The sequence below is a fragment of the Chrysemys picta genome, chromosome 20, assembly GCF_011386835.1.
Source record: "Chrysemys picta bellii isolate R12L10 chromosome 20, ASM1138683v2, whole genome shotgun sequence".
Lineage (NCBI taxonomy): Eukaryota > Metazoa > Chordata > Testudines > Emydidae > Chrysemys > Chrysemys picta.
The window spans coordinates 17,544,977-17,562,473 of NC_088810.1; the positions used below are offsets into that span (position 1 = coordinate 17,544,977).

The window sequence follows — 17,497 nt, forward strand, 5'->3', positions numbered from 1 at the left end:
GGAAAAACAAGAGATGTTCCTATCCGCATGCGAACGGCTGCTCCAGGGGTGCCCATCAATCTTAGGGGGCCTTGTCGGCCAAAGTCTCTCCAACTCTTCCGCGAGGATTGGGGCCCCCTGGGACAGAAGTTCCTGTCCGTTTGCTGCATCCGAAAGAAACCTGGTGGCAGTTTGAGCGCCGCGTTTTAAACCAAAGGCCCTTGTGTTGTTTGAGTCTCTGGGAAGACTATTCAAACCCCCCACAGGATGGAAATTCTCTCAAGTTCTCTATAATCGCAGGTAATCCAACCCCTCCCCCCCACAGGTTAGTTCCTGCAGGAGCTCTGGGGGGGAGTACAACAGAGTCGTACATAAACCGTTTGTAACACAGTGGCCCCCAAAGACTCTGCCTGGGATTGCAATGTCTGTCACAGCCTCCAGCCTCCCGTGCGCTGGCATCACTGCTCGTGTTTCTTATGCAATCACAAACGGGCCCTCTTTTGGTCCCGCCACCGCTCGCTCGCTGTCAGGAAGGCACTTAGAGACACCCCGCCCTCCTGCTGCCTCCATCCTGCCCGCTGCCTCCACCCCGCAGCTGTTTTTCAAAGCACTTCCTCTGATTGGCTGGATCTGCCGGTCTGTTGCGGGCAGAGCCTGGGGAGAAAGGGGCTGCAGGGAAGATCAGCCAGCCAGGGGTTGAGGGCTGATCCTGGCCGCTCCCCACCTGACTGGAGCATGTGTGTGGCTGGCATTTAACTGGACTCCAAGGGCTGGATTTGCACAAGAGCTCAGCACATCTGGTCCAGGGCTAAGCTGGAAATCTGGCCTTGATTGGTAGCCTTTGAATACGTAGCCCCGACGGTGGGTGCTGAGTCCTTGAAAACCTGCCCCTGAATGCAGGGGGTGGGAGTGTGGCTGGGGGGGGCAGGGGGAAGTCTGGGGTGTAAAAGCCACCTCCACAAACTTTCCAGAGCTATTGTCTGGGGCTGGGATCTCGTGACACAAGTTTCTCCAGCCCACACGGTGCTAGCTCTTATGGAAAGCCCAGTTTCCTGCCACGCTTCAAATTCCCCTCCCCCCGCGTATGTAAAATCTGAGAGAGAAGTTAGTTTCTCACATAAAGATCAGCGGTTAAAAAGAACAGCCGTGGGCGTCTCCTCTCCCTGCCCGTGGAAGTGCTCTGCTGTGCCTGGGCCGTGCAAGTGCCGTGTGGATGTTTGCACGCACCAGAACCATGGCCACGACGGACTTTGGACTCCACACTACGGATCCACCTGGTCCAAAACTGATCTAAAGGGAGAAGCTCCATTCAGTAGCAGTAGTAGACTGGTTCTAAGCCTTTGGACCTCCAGCCACTAGCAGGCGCTGGCTGTAATCGTATTCACATTTGCGTGCGTGTGTATTTAGGGTCCGTGACTTGATATGGTCCCTAGCATGGCGTGGTGATGTTGTCACTTTGTCTCTTGGGTCTAATGCAAAAATTCCTCCCCCCACCCATCTCTTTCCTGCCGGCGGGGGGGGGGGGAGGGGAATAATGAAAGGGGCCCTGTCCGAATCCCGAGGCCTAGTCCATACCGGTCTCTGCGAGCAAGGCAGGGTGTGGAGCTGCTCAGTGCGCACTTGATTTGCGTTGTACGTGTTGGTGGTTACCCGCTAACGAGAAATGTGACCAGGTCTCCAGGGAAGAGGGGTGCTGGCATGTCTGTGAACTACTGGGGGGTGGGTCAGGACACCAGGGCTTATTCTTGCCTCTGCCACTATATAACTTTGCACCCTCGGCAAGTCCCTTCACTTCCCCATACCTCGGTTTCCAATCTGTCCCAGGGGGCCGATGAGCGTGATCTACCTTGGGGGTTAATGAACAGTGGTAAAGGGTGTTTAGCTTGCTGGATGACTGGCACTGGAGAAATATCAGTAAGACTTCGGCACGGTGAAGGAGCCCAGCTCTCTGCGGGAAGCAGACCCAACTGCAGACAGCTTGCAAACGGGTGTACAGTAGCAGGGCTGGTTTAGGGGACCAGAAACTGTCCCTGTGCTTGGAGAGCCTGGAATTAAGACGGTTTCAAGCCACCTTGGCACTCCCCCTATTCTGGGGCCGTGCGGGGCCCTTCCCAGCCCTCAGCGGCTGCCCTGAATTAGGGCCAGAGCAGGTTCTCAGCCCCTGTGCAGTGAATTCCAGCCGAATGCCCCTCATCTGCCCTCTGGGCGAGTGGGTGGGCGGGATAGCTCAGTGGTTTGAGCATTGGCCTGCTAAACCCAGGGTTGTGAGTTCAATCCTTGAGGGGGCCACTTAGGGATCTGGGGCAAAATCAGTACTTGGTCCTGCTAGTGAAGGCAGGGGGCTGGACTCGATGACCTTGCAAGGGCCCTTCCAGTGCTAGGAGATAAGATATCTCCATTACTTAAAAACTGGCCCCGAGCCCTCATGCCTGCCCCACACTAGCTGTGCCCAGCGTTTCTCGGGGAGTGGTTTCTGCCCCTCTGGTGGCATAGAGGGGCCTTGGTGTGGCACTGAAATCAACGGCTGTCTTTGTCTCTCTGCTGCTTTGGCTGGAGCAGGCACCCAGGAGGGGCCTGCGGCAAATGTAAAGGCGAGGTGACTCTCTCCCCCCGCCCCCCCAAGTCAGGAAGCACACGGCCCAGCCTCGCCGGCAAACACGCCAAAGGCTCCCTTTCAAGTCTGCTGCACTCGAGCTGCCGGGGCAGAGGAAGTGACCTTTCCTGTTTCCCAACGTGTAATCAAAACAACCCCCCCTGGACCTGCGTGCGGCAAGGGCTGGCGTGACGCAGCAAAGGGCTCTCGCTCATTCCCCTGCCTCTGGGAAACATTTTTCCTTTTGGCTGATTAAGGCCTGGGTTACAGACAGTGTTTCCCAGTAGAACTATGCTGGGGTGTGATTGTTTTACTGATTATAAATATCCTGCTGCAATCCCAAGGGCGGACTCGGTTATGCTGGTAAAAATACCACCGCCACCTAGCTCTTCTGTAGCTACTTTTCCATCCTACACTGTCTGCACTTAAACCACTACGCCGACGTAGGATGTGTTCTCCCATCAGCGTAAGTCACCCACCTCCCTGAGGCAGTAGCTAGGTGGATGGAAGAATTCTTCTGGTGACCCAGCGCTGTCTACACCAGGGGCTGCGTCTCTCCGGTCCGGCTTTTTCACACCCCTGTGCGATGTGGCTACGCCGAGGTGAGTTCCCAGGGTAGACCAGCCCCCAGATCGCAAAGCGCTTTCCAAAGCAGGTCGGTATATTGTCCTCATTTTATATGTGGGGAAACTGAGGCTCAGGGCGGGGATGTGACTTGCCCAAGGTCACCCAGCGGCAGAGCCAGAATAGACCCCAGGTCTGCTGAGTCCCAGGGTATTGGGACTAGGCCAAATGGGAATAAGCTATGTGGATAGAAGTACTAACTGTGTCCACGCTGGGTGGGGGCATTGTGTATAGTTAAGGCACTACATGGGGTGTGTGTGTGTGTGTGTGTGTGTGTGTGTGTGTGTGTGTGTGGCAAAGTCTGACCCAGAATTGCTGGTGTGCCCCAAGGCCTCAAGTTCCTTCACGTTCACCCACATCGTACTACCTTCAGCTCTCAAGCATCGTTCTCGGCATTTTACAGATGGCGGAAACTGAGGCACGGACCTGCCAGGACTAGAACCCAGATTTCCAGGCTAGGCCCGTATCCATTTGTCTGCCGCCAGGCTACAGACACCAGCACCAGCTAATCCAGGTTTGGGTGGGACTTAGGGGGTGGCGCTAGACCTCCCAAGTCTTATCCCAGGCTTCCTTGGATTTGCTGAGGTGGGGCAGTCCTCCTTTGGTGGCTCCAACATCCGGGTTGGTGCCTCGGCGGAGACGATCCCCAGGGCACGGGAGTGGGAGACAGCTTGAACCAGGATGGGTTAGTGCTGCAGGAACAGGGCCTGATCCTCTTCTCCGAGCACTGGAAACCAGGGGTCATTCGGCCGTCACGCTTGTAGAAGAGAAGTGGAGCCCATGCCTGTGGGAACGGTCCCGCGCTGAACTGGAGGATCCAGAAAGTCTTTCCCAGATCTCCGAGGTTATGAAAAACCCCTGACCGCACCCTCCCCCCCTGCAGAATTATGGATTGGAGTGTTGGGTTCTAGCCAGTAACCACATGAAAACCCCCATTTCTCCCCCTGCCTGTCTGGCCTGCTGACCTCCCCTCTGCTTATTTGTTGTTCTGGCTTTGAGTCAGTGCCCAGAGCCCAGCTGAAAATATAGATTTAGTTCCCCCTTCTCCGTTTAGAATTTAAACTTTTTAACCTCGAAGACCTGCCAGGAAGGGGCAGGCTATTTATAGCCCCGTTTGTCAGGGTTTGTTTTGGTCTTTGCATGGGTGGATCTTCTTCCTTGGACAGATCCCCAGTGCAACGTCCTGGTCTCTCCCTGGGCTGGAGTCTCCTCTCACTTACACTGGTGGAAATCAGGCGGGACCGCGCTGAGGTGTCTGGCAGAGCCCTCATGGCAGTGCGTGCACACACGCACGCTGTGCAAAAGCACCGGGCCTCTAAGCAGAACCACACCCTTCACCGTGGCTGGAGGCTGTTGATGGTGGCTACAGGGAGATGTAATCTCTTTGAAACCAGAGGCGAAGTGCAGGGGTGGAGGGACCCCTAAGCTGGAGGAAGGATGAAGCGTTGTGCAGGGCTAGACTTTCCTCCTATTGAAATCCATCGGCAAAACTCCCACTGGCTCCAAAGGGAGCAAGATCGGGAAGAGGTCTGGTCGTACCCAGCTGCTGCTCACCCCTTGCTCTCGGCTGTTCCCACCCCCAGCTCTGAGCGGTACCTGCTTCCCTTAATGAGGCAAACCCATTTTAATTCCTATTCATCCCTGATAGAGCTGTGAGGGAGTGAGCTGGAATCTGTTCCGACTCGTGCATCGTCCTAAAGGACCTCCGACAGCAGCATCGTTGGGGGGGGAGGGGAACGTCGGCGGTGGAAGGAACGCGGCTGCGATTTCCAGCTCCTCGTGGAGATCATAGTGTGGCAAACTTAACATCCCCCATAACCCGCCCCCCCCCCCACCCGAAAAACCCTTTAAACCTTCAAGCGAAGCACCATTGTTCTGCTGCTGATTTCCCCTCTGATCTTGGACCAGTCACTTCCCCTCCCTCTACTCAGTCTGTAAAGGGGGTGATGGGAATAATGCCTGTCTCCTGGGCGCGTTGAGATCCTTAAGCCAGGAGGTGCTAGAGAGAGGTGGCGGGGGGGGGAGGGGGGAAGGCATCGAGTCGCCCAAGAAGCATAAATATAGACACCCAAGCTGTTGTCTCTGCTGAGTCACTTTTCTAACCACAAGCTCATCTCTGACGGCTGAGTGTCATGTTCTCCCCGCAGGCCCCGGCCTGGCCCTTCTGGTGGTGTGATCTCTGCGATATGCCTTGTTGGGGTTGTAACCCTGTTGGAACACTGCGCCTGTAACTCCGTCAAATCCCAGGCACCCCTTCAGCCCTGTGCGAACAACACCCAGTCCTCCTGCCGTCCGGTCCCCCGGTGCAGGCGTTGGGTCCGACCCTGTGTGCGGCTAGTAGCTAGCGCAGGGTGAGCGAGCCTGGCGGGAGCGAGAGAAACACGAGGTCTGTGTCCAGTAGCCTCCCCTTCAGCGTCATCCCCGCTGTGTCTGGACAGAGCGAGTGACCCTGTAAGAATGGTCGACTCGGGGCCCGATCCTGAGCTGTGCCGAGCTCCTGCCAGGTGGGCCGTGCACGCGCCCCCAAGTCGAACGAATTAGAGGCTCAGAATCTGGTCTCTGCTTTAAGGCCCTTCGTGGCCTATCCTCACCTGACCTCTCCGCCCCTGCCTCCGCTCTGCCAGCAACACCAGCCTCTCTTCCCCATGTGCCAAATTTTCCCGCCAGCGCCTTCCCGCTGTGTCTCATGCCACCCCCTCTGTCTGGGCAAAGCTATGCCCTAGTTCTGCGAATCCCTTCTCTGCTGTGAGGCCTACAAACAAAGGCCACGCTGGCTAGCTGACCTGCCTAGCCGCTGCTCAGCAGAACCGTATCGCTGCTCCCAGATGGGGAGGAGCCGAGTTTGCTGCATCTGCCTGTTGGTGGTGATCCTTCTAGCCCATTGGCTGGGGACGGCAAACTGCGGCCACTGGGAGCTGCGGGCAGCCGTGCCTGCGGATAGTCAGTGTAAGCAAACTGTTCGCGGCTCGCCGGCGGATTACCCTGATGGGCCGCAGGTTGCCCACCACTGTTCTGTAGGTTGTGAGCTGATTGGACAAGAGCAGTCTTCGCCGCACGTGTTTGTACAGCACCTTGCACCACGGGGCTTCGATCTCGCCTGGAGTCTGTTGGCGCTCCTGCGAGGTAAATAACACTGCAGCATCAGGCGTAGCGCGGTCGGTTTGGAATGATTCAGCCAGACATGGCAGGGGAATTGCCAGCCCCAGTTCGGGTTCTGTAGCAGGAAGCGTGATGCCTTAGGGACTGGAGTGCCGGGGGGTGGTTTCAGGACACACCAGGAGTCGGTCGACTGACACGCCAGGTTAATGAGCCACGGGGACAATAACGGGAGGCGATGGCCTGAAAAACCTCCCCCTGCAGAGCAGACCTCACAGGAAACGCTTTTGTTGATGTTCGAGAGAGAGAAAATAAAATGCAGCCCTGTTCCGCTCCACTGAAAGCCGCTTCCTGTTATCTGAACGGACAGCCATTTTCAGAGCGGGAGGGCTTGTCTCTCTCCCCGATCTTTCTCTAGGGGGAACTAGCGCTTGCCTCACTGGTGAAGGAAGGAGCGCAGAAAAAAGGCCTTTTGAGAATGTGTCGTTGCACAAGAATAATCTTATTAAGATGGGGAGCTGCTTTGTCTGGCAGTTTGTGTATTTGTTTAATGAATTTAAAGGTGACCTGCAAAGGGGGGGAGCTGTGGACTTGGGCCCTTCTGGGCCTTGTCTACGCTGGTCACCTGCCCGCCCTGGGAATACTTTAAAGATGACTGGTGAGCTGGAGGGGTTCTGACATCAGAGAGCTGAAATCTGATTAAAGGAGAAGGGGGGGAGGATTTTTTTTTTAATCCATCTTTTTAAAATCTCTCTCATTTTTAAAAATGCTTCACACAAACACTCGGTCACCAGTCAGGGAAGCCACTTGAGCAATGTATGAAACATTCAATTAGCAAACGAAGGGTGAGCACTAGCAGCCGGCCCGGTATGGATTTACCAAGAACAAATCATGCCAAACCAGCTTGATTTCCTTATCTGACAAGGTAACTTGTTTGATGGATGGGGGAATGTGGTAGACCTAATGTACCTGGATTTCAGCAAGGCTTTAGACACAGTCCCACATGACATTCTTGTAAGTAAACTGGAGAAAAGCAGCCCATTAAGTGGATACATTATTGGTTAAACAATCACAAACAAAGAGTAGCTATTAATGGAATGATATCAGATTTGAAGGTGGTCTCAGGTGGGGTTCCAAGGGGACCTGTTCTGGGTCTGATGTTAAACATCTTTATTAATGACCTGGATGTAAGACGAGAGAGCATCCCGATCAAATTTGCAGATGACACAAAGCTGCAGGGGCGTGGGGGAGTTGCAAACACTTTGGAGGATCGAGCTAAAATTCAGAGGGATCTTGATAAATTGAAGAACTGGGCTTTAGATGACAAAACGAAATTCAACCATGACCAATGTAAAGTTCATGCTTCTCAGCAGTGGTGTTGCCAAGCCAGTTATCCCCTCCAGTCTATATTTGTGCATTTGGTTTCTCTTCTCTTATGTTAGGGAAGCATAGCGGCACTGCTGAGACGGATCTGGGAGTTGCGGTGGATCACATCCTCAACATGAGTCATCCATGCGATGCTGTTGTAAAAAAAGCAAATGCCATTTTGAGTTGCGTTAACAGAGGCAAGTCCCGGGAGCTGATAGCCCTGCTCTATTCAGCGCTGGTTAGGCCTCCGCTGAAGTAGTGTGTCCAATTTTGGTCATCGATGTAGAGAAACTGGGAAGGCTCCCGTGGCGAGCGACAAAGGTGATCCAAGGGATGAAATGCAAGCGCGATCTGAGCAAAGACTGAAGGAACTGAGTATGTTTAGTTTGGAAAAGAGGAGATTAAGAGGGGGATATGATAGCGGTCTTCAAATACTTGAAAGGCTGCCATAAAAGAGATGGAGAAAAATTGTTCTCTTGCCACAGAGGGCAGGATAAGAGGCAGTGGGTTCAAACTACAGCAGAGCAGATTTAGATTAAATCTCAGGAAAAACCTCCTAACTGCAAGCACGGTAGGACAATGGAACAGACGCCTCGGGAAGTGTGGAAGCTCCTTTGCTGGAGATTTTCAAGAGGCTGGAGCCATCTGTCCTGGATGGTTTATTCCCAACAAATCCTGCAGCTTGGCAGAGGGTTAGACTAGATGACCCTTGCGGTCCCTTCTAGCCCTATGATTCTATGAAAATATCTTTCCCGCCCCCTCCAATTTAGGGCTGAGGAAGCCATCCACTTCTGCAGGTTCTCCAGCGTTAAAACAGTTGCAGCTGGGTTTCCTTGTGTCCCCGTTCACATCTACGGGCGGCAGTTCCCAGCCAGACTACATCTCCCATGATGCACCCTGGTGATGGCAGATGTTGTCCTACCAGGGTGCCTGGCCTTTAGAGAAGAATGGGAGCACGAGCTAACTGCACTACGACTCCCATGAGGCACTGCGGCGGCATTTCAGAATTGAAAGGTTTTGTTTTTCAGCCAAAAATTCAAACGCTTCTGTGGAAAATTTTGATGAAAACAAATTGGGGTGTGTGTGTGTGTGTGTGTGTGTGTGGTGGGGGGGGGGGGGGGAGAATCCAAAGTTTCCACGAGGGGGAAAAAAATACCTGCTTTCTGACCACATCTAATCCAGATTCTCTTGAAACTCAACAGTCTAAGCTGCATGTCACCAGGCGTGTTCTGAATAGGACATGCTGCCACCACCACTGGGCAAGCCAAAGGCAAACGGGGTCTCAGGGGATTTATTAAACAATGTTGTGCCTTTCACCCCAAAGTGGTTTATAAATGAGCCATCCAGACATTGCTTCACCGGTCCCTGAAATGCAGCCACCTCTGGGGCTGAAAGCAGCGTGGTATCTCTTTTTAGCAGCCTCTCAGCACACGTTTAGGACTGGACCTTTTCTGGTTGAAATCAGAGGGATGGGAAACAAACCACAGTTAACCAAATTGCAATCCAGTCAGTCTAACTCTTGTGATGAGCATCGTGGGTTGGCTCTTTAATGACCAGGAGTGGCCAGGCCTCTATTTGATGTCTCGATTCAACAGCTGCTGGATCTAGGGCATCGGATTCAGTCCCTGATTAGTTCAGTTTCACTATTTGCTTTTCCGTGACGGCCACTCCTGTTCTGACATGTTCCTGCCCTCGCCGCTGAGGATTAGAGTCAGCCGCACGGAGTAGCTAGTGCTGATCATGTTTCCTTTTCTTTCCTTTTTTTTTTTTGTTCTTTTCCTTATTGAGTCAAACATTTGAGTCAAAGCAAAAAGTCAGGGGAGTTGCTGGCGCCATGCGGGAAGGCAGTGCGGCCCAGTGGTTAGAGCACGGGATTCCGGAGACCTGGGTTCTGTCCTAGGCTCTGCTGTGTGACCTCGAGCAAGTCACTTCCAGTCTGTGTGCCTCCATTTCCCCATCTATAAAATGGGCCCGGTGATATTTGCCGGCCCTTGCAAAGCGCTTTGAGCTCTCTGGATGGAAAGTGTTGAACGAGAGCGAGGTGTGCTTGGAACTGTGCGTTGTTTTTTCCATGTATGCATCAGCTCTCTTGATAGGTGGTGAAAGGCTGGATGTTCCAAACACCGGTAGCTATTCGCCACTCTCACGTTTCCTGGGGTCAGCGGATTGCTGCAGGGGTCAGACGGGATCTTCGTCTACCCCTGTAACGATAATATCGTCTTTCTATAGCATCATTCATCACGTGTACGTGCAGCCCCACGGACATGCAGCCGCCTCTGAGGCGGAGGATGGCAATTGATAGCTGCAACTGTAGGGAGAGGAGGAATTCTGGCCAAGGAAAAGAGGGCAGATCCCTACTCTTAACGCCCCGGGATCTTTAACGTTCACATCCAGTGAGACGGGATTTGGGTGTGTGAGGTTTTGCCTATGAGCAATAAACTGTAAGAAACCTTATCTAGCTAGGAGAGAAAGGGCCACTGTGAACTGATGGATGCAGAGCTCTTACGCACGGAGCCACCTGCGTAGCATCCTATGGGCCCACTCAGCTGGCCAGGTGCAGCGTGGGCATTTCGTTTCGTGGACCACCATCGCTGAGGATCCCGGCCAGCGGTTCTAACCTGGCCCGTTTCCTCGCTGCGCCGCCCTGAGGCCCTGCAGTTGGAGCAATGATGCTCGCTGCTCCCTGAGGCCCTGCCCTGAATAACTCCGCGCCGGAGAGCTTGGAACAGCTGTCGACTCTTTTCTCCTCGCCTGCGCTGCAGCGGAGCGTCGCTGACCCATCCTGCTGGGCGAGGCGGGGGTGGGATCCCTGGATCTGAACAGGGAAGGAGTCAATCCTGAGCCCTAGGAATGGGAAGCCGCGACCCTCGCTGAGCCAGCGTGGCTCAGGAACAAGGGGTCAGCGTATCCGAACGGAGGAGCTGGGCCGTTGGCTTCAACCACTGCCACGAACAAAGGGCGTGTTCCCAAGCCGCCTGGTGCGGGCCAGCGCAGGGGCGTCCCACTCGCTCAGTGGCCAGGGCCGTGTTACCCGCCATGCTGGGGGCTGAGCAGGGTGTGTCAAGCTCACCGGGAAGAGGGCAGCGTTGCAGACCTGTCAGAACAGCACCTGCCTCCAGGGCCAGCGAAGCTAAAGATCATATTGAAAGACGTTGTCAATAAAGTAAATGCATTTGTGAGCCCTCTCTTCCTCTCTCCATTCATGTGCCCCTCTGGGCAACCCCCCCTCACCCCATCCTGGCACGGCTTCCCACCGACGTAGCCGCCGATCTTTCCAATCCTTTGGGCACGTTGTAGGAGGCTTTAAAATGACACCAAGTGGGAGCAAAGAGAGAGAGTTCAAGGGAACTCGTTGACATGGTGTTTAGAGCTTTGGGTTGCTGCCGCCGCCCAGGAAGTGGTTTTGATGCTGTGTCTGGAGATTGCTGCCACCCCACCCAGAGCCTCTGAGAAGCAGACCTTGCACCTCCTCTCAAGGCAAACCGAAAGCCGCTCGAGCTGAAAGAAGCCGAGATGAGCGGCGCTGGGGGATGTCAGTCGTTTGGGAGCCTGCGGGGGTTGTGAATCCCAACCCCGGGCATAGCAGATGTTTCTAGGGTATTTGCTGGGGTGTGTTTCTGATGCGGGTTGCGCTGTGGGTGTGTGACAGAGAGAGAGAGAAGGGTAGAAAATCTTAATAGGTTTTAAGCCCAGAAGGGATCACTATGATCTCAGTCCAGGGGTGGCGAAACTTACCGATCCTCCGAGGCATACCCGCTCGGCACTTCTGCCCTGCGGCAGGGTGCGGGGGCTTGGGGTTTCAGCCCCACAGGGAGCACCTGCTGGTACTGAAGCCCAGCCCTACAGGAGGCACCTGCCGGGGTTCAGAAGTCCCTAGACCAGGGGTTCTCAAACTGGGGGTCAGGACCCCTAAGGGGGTTGCAAAGTTATTACATGGGGGTGGGGGGGGTCATGAGCTGTCAGCCTCCACCCCAAACCCTGCTTTGCATCCAGCATTATTAATTTTAAATATATTTAAAAGTGTTTTTAATTTATAAGGGGGGTCGCACTCAGAGGCTTGCTATGTGAAAGGGGTCACCAGTACAAAAGTTTGAGAACCACTGCCCTAGACTTCCCCCCCCCCCCTCACCTCCCCGGGAAAGAAGCCCCTAGCCCCACCATCCGCCACAAGGCAGAAGCCCGGAGCTCTGGTAGGTGGAGAATGGGGGGGCTCCGTGAGCCACATTTAACTGTAAAAGAGTGGCCCGTGACCTGCAGCTGGGCCACCCCTGGGGTAGACCATAGGACTTCATTCTTAATGTATTTCCTAAAAGACATGCTTTGAAACAATCCCCAAACTTCAAAAGAAATGAGCAGAGTTCAGTGACTAGTAATGCTGCGTTTCTAGGGTGCCTTCTTTTTTTGTGCACAGAACTCAAAGTGCATGTTGCAGCCATTTTACAGATGTAGAAACTGAGGCGCGGATCAGGGAAAGTGACTCACCCCAAAGTCACGCAGCGAGTCAGTGGCAGAACTGGGAATGGAATCCAGACTTTCAGGCATTTTCCCCCGGGTCCCCAACCACTTGACCACACTTCTCCCAGTGATGTGGGAACAGAATCCAGGAGTCCTGCCCCCACTTCCCTGCTCAGCACACAGCATTTGCCATAGCCAGATACTGTCACGGGTCCGTCTAGTCTGATATCCTGCCTCCTGCTGTGACCAATCCCTACTGGAATTCCAAAAGCTAAAAAATTGTGCAATGCTCTCCCAGGGATAAGAAGTTTCCTTCCTGACCCCTGCCGCTTGTGCCCTGAAGCATGAGATCTGTTAATCAGATGTATTGTTTAACTGACCAACAGCACAACCTCTGGACTTGGGAAAGTGTGCTGCTGGAAGGCTACCCTGGCTGGCGTGGGGGAAGCTACATGGCGTGCAGCCTAGTAACTTTAGGGCTCTTTGTGTTCCTCTGAGACGGCTGGAGACCTCAGTGGACAGGGGTATTTCCAGGTTATGTCTGCTTGGGCTGACTGAGTCATTCTCTTCTCTGCCACAGTGCCCTGGATGGAAGAGGCGCTGTAACCCAGCCCTCTGGAGATGATGGTACCCCAGCCATGGCTCCGTGGGATGCATGCAGGGTGGGGTGTAGCTGGAATGGAGTTGTGCCCCACAGACTGCTCGTGCTCTGATGCCTCCTGATAAGTCTCCTAACCAAATCTCTCCTTCCGTGATAGGTGTGGCCAGTGCAGGGGACCTGAACGGTGACACACGACCCTGAGAGCTGAAGGGGAAAGTGACCTTCCCCCGCTTCCCTTGGGATTTCCTAGCCGAGACCAACTACACCTGTTCCATGGAGTGACTCAGAGCTGGGCCTGGGCTGCCATTTCTCTTGGGTGTAAACCCTCCCAGTTCAAGTGGGAGTGAAGCCGGGGGCCGGAGGAGCCTTGACCACATCTGGAAGCCGAGCGACCAGAGGGTGAAAAAAAGAAAAACTGGAAGCCTCTGCGAATATGAGTGACTTTTGGCACAAACTCGGCTGCTGCGTAGTAGAGAAACCACAACCGGTAAGTCGCTCCCATGTAAACTTGCCACCTTTGATGCTGTCAGCTTGGGACGGGGTGGGAGGGAGGTACAGTGCAACATGGCCACATGGGGTTTGCTCTACCGGATCAGCCTATTGCTCCCTGTAGTCTAATACCCTGACTTCATCCCGACTCCTGCCCTACCCGATCGGTTCATTGTTCCATTTAATCTGCCAGGCCTGGAGGAGAACATCTGTCAACCCACCCCGTTGTCATGGTTACAGAGCTAGCTGCATTTTGGAGTGCAAACCCCACCTCCCCGGTGTCTGGGCTCTCCTGGGCTGGAATTCTGCAGTTCTGCACCCTTAGCCCTTGTCTACATGGGGATGCTCAGGCTTTGTCTACGCTAGAAACACCACACGGAGTGTAGAGACTTCCTACAGTGACAGGAACTGTAGTGACATCCACCTCTCGGAGAGGCGTGAATTTTTTAATTCAGATTACCTTTCCTGAGTGTCCCCATGGAAACGAGGCCTTAGACTGGGCTCTAGGCTACAACATCCTGTGCTTAGCCGGTGGGGCTGATGGAGCTTGGACAGCTGCGGTTCTTCCCTTCAGAAGTCGGGGACCAAAGCGTCGGTTGTTTTTAGCAGTAGGAACAAAGCATAAGGGAGGAAAGGATTGTGGAAGAGGCTACAGGCGTCCCCGATGGTAAACGAGGCAGGCGTAGCTTCTTCAGTCACCCCCCACAGGTGCCTGTGTCTAAGGGTTGGTCTACAGTGAAAAGTTACATCAGTCAGGGATGTGAAAAATCCACACACACCCCAGCAACATAGTTAACCTGACCTAATCACCGGCGCAGACAGTGCTTCCGAGCTACGACCTGTTGGGAAGATGGATTAACTGCAGCGATAGGAGACCCTCTTGTTGGAGTAGGCAGTGTTTTACACTAAACTGCGACAGCAGTGCAGCTGGTGTAGTTGTAGGTTGGTTGGTGCCGGAGATGAAATCATCAAGCTAACAGATCTGCCATTGTCTCTTAACAGCCCTTAAGTGTTTGCTGAGCGGTGGCTATCTAGAGCCATTCTTAGCCTTCCTGCTTGTTTCTCTCCCCTCCCCCCCCCCGCCTTGAATTAAACCAATATATTCATACAGTAACATCCCAACAATCAGGTCAACGCACAGTAGTCATCGATTCCAGAGCAGCTCCAAATCCATATCACCTGTCTCCTGCATTCTGGATCAGACCATTGAGCCATCTAACGCTGAAATCTGCTGCCTCTGCAGAAAGAGGCAAGGGAGAAGCCCCCCCGTTATGCTTGGCCAATGGTGCAGTTCTGCAGGAGAGAGATTCCTTCCTGGCCCCTGCCTCAGTCAGCCCTGAAGCATGAGACTTGGTTGCTCTTATTTTAGGCAGCAAAGCTACAAAAATCATTTCCCAGCCCCATCTGGGCTCAGTTCAGAGAAGCAGCTTCCCAAACGAGGCATCCTGCAGCTCCCCTTGTTCGTTTGCTCTCGATGACTCCAGTTCAGATCTGCTCCGTGTAGAAGTAATACTCGGTTTTCAGTCACGGTTCTGGGCGAGTGAGCTGGATTCGGCACTAGCTCGTGCATCGTGAGTGCTTAAAGCTTCTGCAGCAGGAATGAACTAACCTGGTGGTGAGCTGGAACAGAACCTAGCTCACCCTCCCAGAGCTGGGCGCTGGGTCTGTAGGGCTAAGCGGCCAAGACTCTAAATACACATGCAGGGGGCAGGACGATTTGCTTAGGAAGGAGCCTTTTTTTTTTTTTTTTTTTTTCTGAGTCACTTTTCAGGCTAGAACCACGCTGTGAAACATTCGGGCTGGATTTAACTCTGCCCACTGAAACGTCACCACCTCATCCGTGTCCAGGGCTGTCTTGCTCCAGCCCGGGCAGCGTTTGTTCAGGGGGCTAATGCATCTTCTTTCCTGGCTCCCCTTTTCTGCACTGAATCGTCGTCTAGAGGAGCAGTTTGTAGGGAATCAGCTCCCCTCTGCTCTTATCCTGGCCAGCCCAGAGGAGCAGGTATCTGGAGCAAGGAAGCCCGTGGGTGTTAATGCAGATGTTTCCCCCCCCCCCCCCCCCCCCCCGGCACATGTCCCAGGATTTCAGAGGCGGGCAGAGAGATGCAGAAAGGCTGTTCCAGGGCTGCAGAGGAGAAGGCTCGCGCACCAAGAGGAGTAAGGTGGTGCTGAGGGACAGAGGCCAGTGGAGGAGGGGAGCAGGGTATTGAGTTCTAGGGGATCAGAAGGGAAGGGAAGTAACTTGCCCAGAGTCACGTGGCAGAGCTGGCAAATAAACCCAGGAGTTCGGATGCCCAATCCTGTGCTTTACTCATTAGACAATGCTCTTTGCCATCTCCCCTTCCATCTGCTCAGGGTCCTCCTTTTGTCTGGCTTGCTTTGCTCAATCTCTAGGTGTTTATCTCCTCCCCCTAGCCTCAAGCACAGATGAACGCACGCGCGGGCAGCCCAGTCAGCTGAGAACTGGAGGGGGTGAGCAGTGCCAGCTGAATACCAGTCTGCGAAGCTGCATTGGTCCTGGCACCAAAGGCCCCTTGGCGATAAGAGCCATGTTCCCCTCCCGCGGAGCAGAGCGCAGAGACAGGAATCCACCGGCGCTTGCTGCCAACTTCCAAAGCCTTCATTAATTCACTAGCTTGTTTGGGCCTTTCTTTCCCTGGGCTGGAATGTGCTTAACCCTTGGCGTGCCTGGCCCGGGGCAGGCCTGGTGCACGGTTGCTGCTGGGTGTGGTCCCTCCTCTGCAGGTATGTGGGGGACGCACCAATTGGACTAAGTTGCAGTTAGAGGTTGCACCAAGGTCTGACCGCTGAGAGTTATTGTGTGTGGCTCCCTGCTGCTGTGCCAGCCTCCCCTTTCTGCTCTGCTGCCAGCCATCTGTGCCTCCCTCTCCCCCCCCCCACACACACACACAGGCAGTTCTCATAGAAATCTAAAAATAATCTTCTGCCCTGAAATGCGAACAGAAACTTGTGAGCTGGTTCCCTCTGGGGCCCTGGGCTGCTTGGAGTATCAGCATTAACCCTTCCAAGGAAGAGTTTGGGTTTGATTATTCGATCAGGTTCATCCTCCTCCCCCTGTCGCACTATCCCTGTTCCTCTGTCCCATCCACCTTCCTCCCAGGCACCAAGAGAGGGTCTGGTGTAAACCCCCATATGGCACTTGGCCCGCTGGCCAGCTCATCTTTTAGGCCACCCCTTCCAGGGTTACACCTTCCAACAGGACCCACTGACCCAGTGCTGTCCCCAGCTCGAAGCTCAACGCCACAATACCAGAGGAACCCAGCCCAGCCCTCCAGCAGATTCCAACTCAGGGACCCTACCAACCAGCAATCCAGGTCCTCAGGCCCCTTCTGCTGTTTCCCTGGGCTTCTTCCTACCAGCCTCCCTATCTTCTCCTTCCTCCTTCTGGGTTTCTTGTCTTGCTCTTCTTTCATGGCAAACCAGGCTTGACTGGTTAGTCTAAAGTCGCCACCAACTACCTAGCAGTTTATAGTCTCTTGTTCTGCCCTGTGTCTATCAAGTAATGGAACCACACCGTTCTAATAGTGCCCCCTTTCCCCAGTAGTTTCCCTAAATAACCTCATGTAACATTTGTAACCTTAAGCCATTTCAATTCCTCAGAGCTTTTCCCTTTCTTTATCAAAGCCCTTCCATATCCAGGAAAGGTGAGCCATTGTTCTTTCTGTGTACACATAGTCCACCTTTGTGTTTATTGATTCGAAAAAGATTTGCATTCAAACCACAGGGGCCGATTAATACTCCACACAAAATCGTTTCATTTTTCCCATCCGGGCCCTAAGGTATGTCATTATCCTCAACTCTAGGGCACAATCCAAAAAATCTTTTTCCTTTGGTTTTGTTTTGGGGTTTTTTTTGTTTTAATTGATCCAAATTTTTTGCATTCTTCTCTTAAATTTTGCTGTACTAGGCTTTTGAATTCCTGTCTACTCACGAGACAAGGTGAGGGTGAGGTAATATCTTTTACTGGAGCAACTTCTGTTGAAGAGCTCTGTAGGGTCAAAGGCTTGTCTGTCTCTCTCTCCAATAAGAGATTCCTTCACCCACTTTGTCTCTCTAATAACCTGGACTGACGTTGCTCAAACGTTTAGCTGCTTTGTCTGCCATTTCGTTCCCTGTTCGCTTGAGATGGGCTGGGCTCCAAGCGAATGCTGCATGCATCCCCATCTGTTCTAGTTCGGTTATGCGAAATATCATTTCATCGATTTTTAAATCCCTTCTATATACGGAGACACCCCTTTTTGTTATTGCAATAAGGCTTGATATTGAGTCAG

General features: G+C 53.5%; 1 protein-coding gene across 2 annotated transcripts in view; it reads left to right on the forward strand.

Annotated features, from left to right (window-relative positions):
* CDC42SE1 (CDC42 small effector 1) overlaps positions 1–17,497 on the forward strand; it is a 54,772-nt gene that overhangs the window by 14,882 nt on the left and 22,393 nt on the right. The window contains exons 1-2 of one of the 2 annotated variants that reach the window (XM_065574125.1): positions 11,105–11,257; positions 12,874–13,203. In XM_065574125.1, coding sequence (XP_065430197.1) covers positions 13,150–13,203 — 54 coding nt within the window. In that variant the 5' untranslated portion in view covers positions 11,105–11,257; positions 12,874–13,149. Of the gene's footprint in view, positions 1–11,104; positions 11,258–12,873; positions 13,204–17,497 lie in introns of those variants that run through there. The other variant, XM_005293698.5, reaches the window with a different exon arrangement.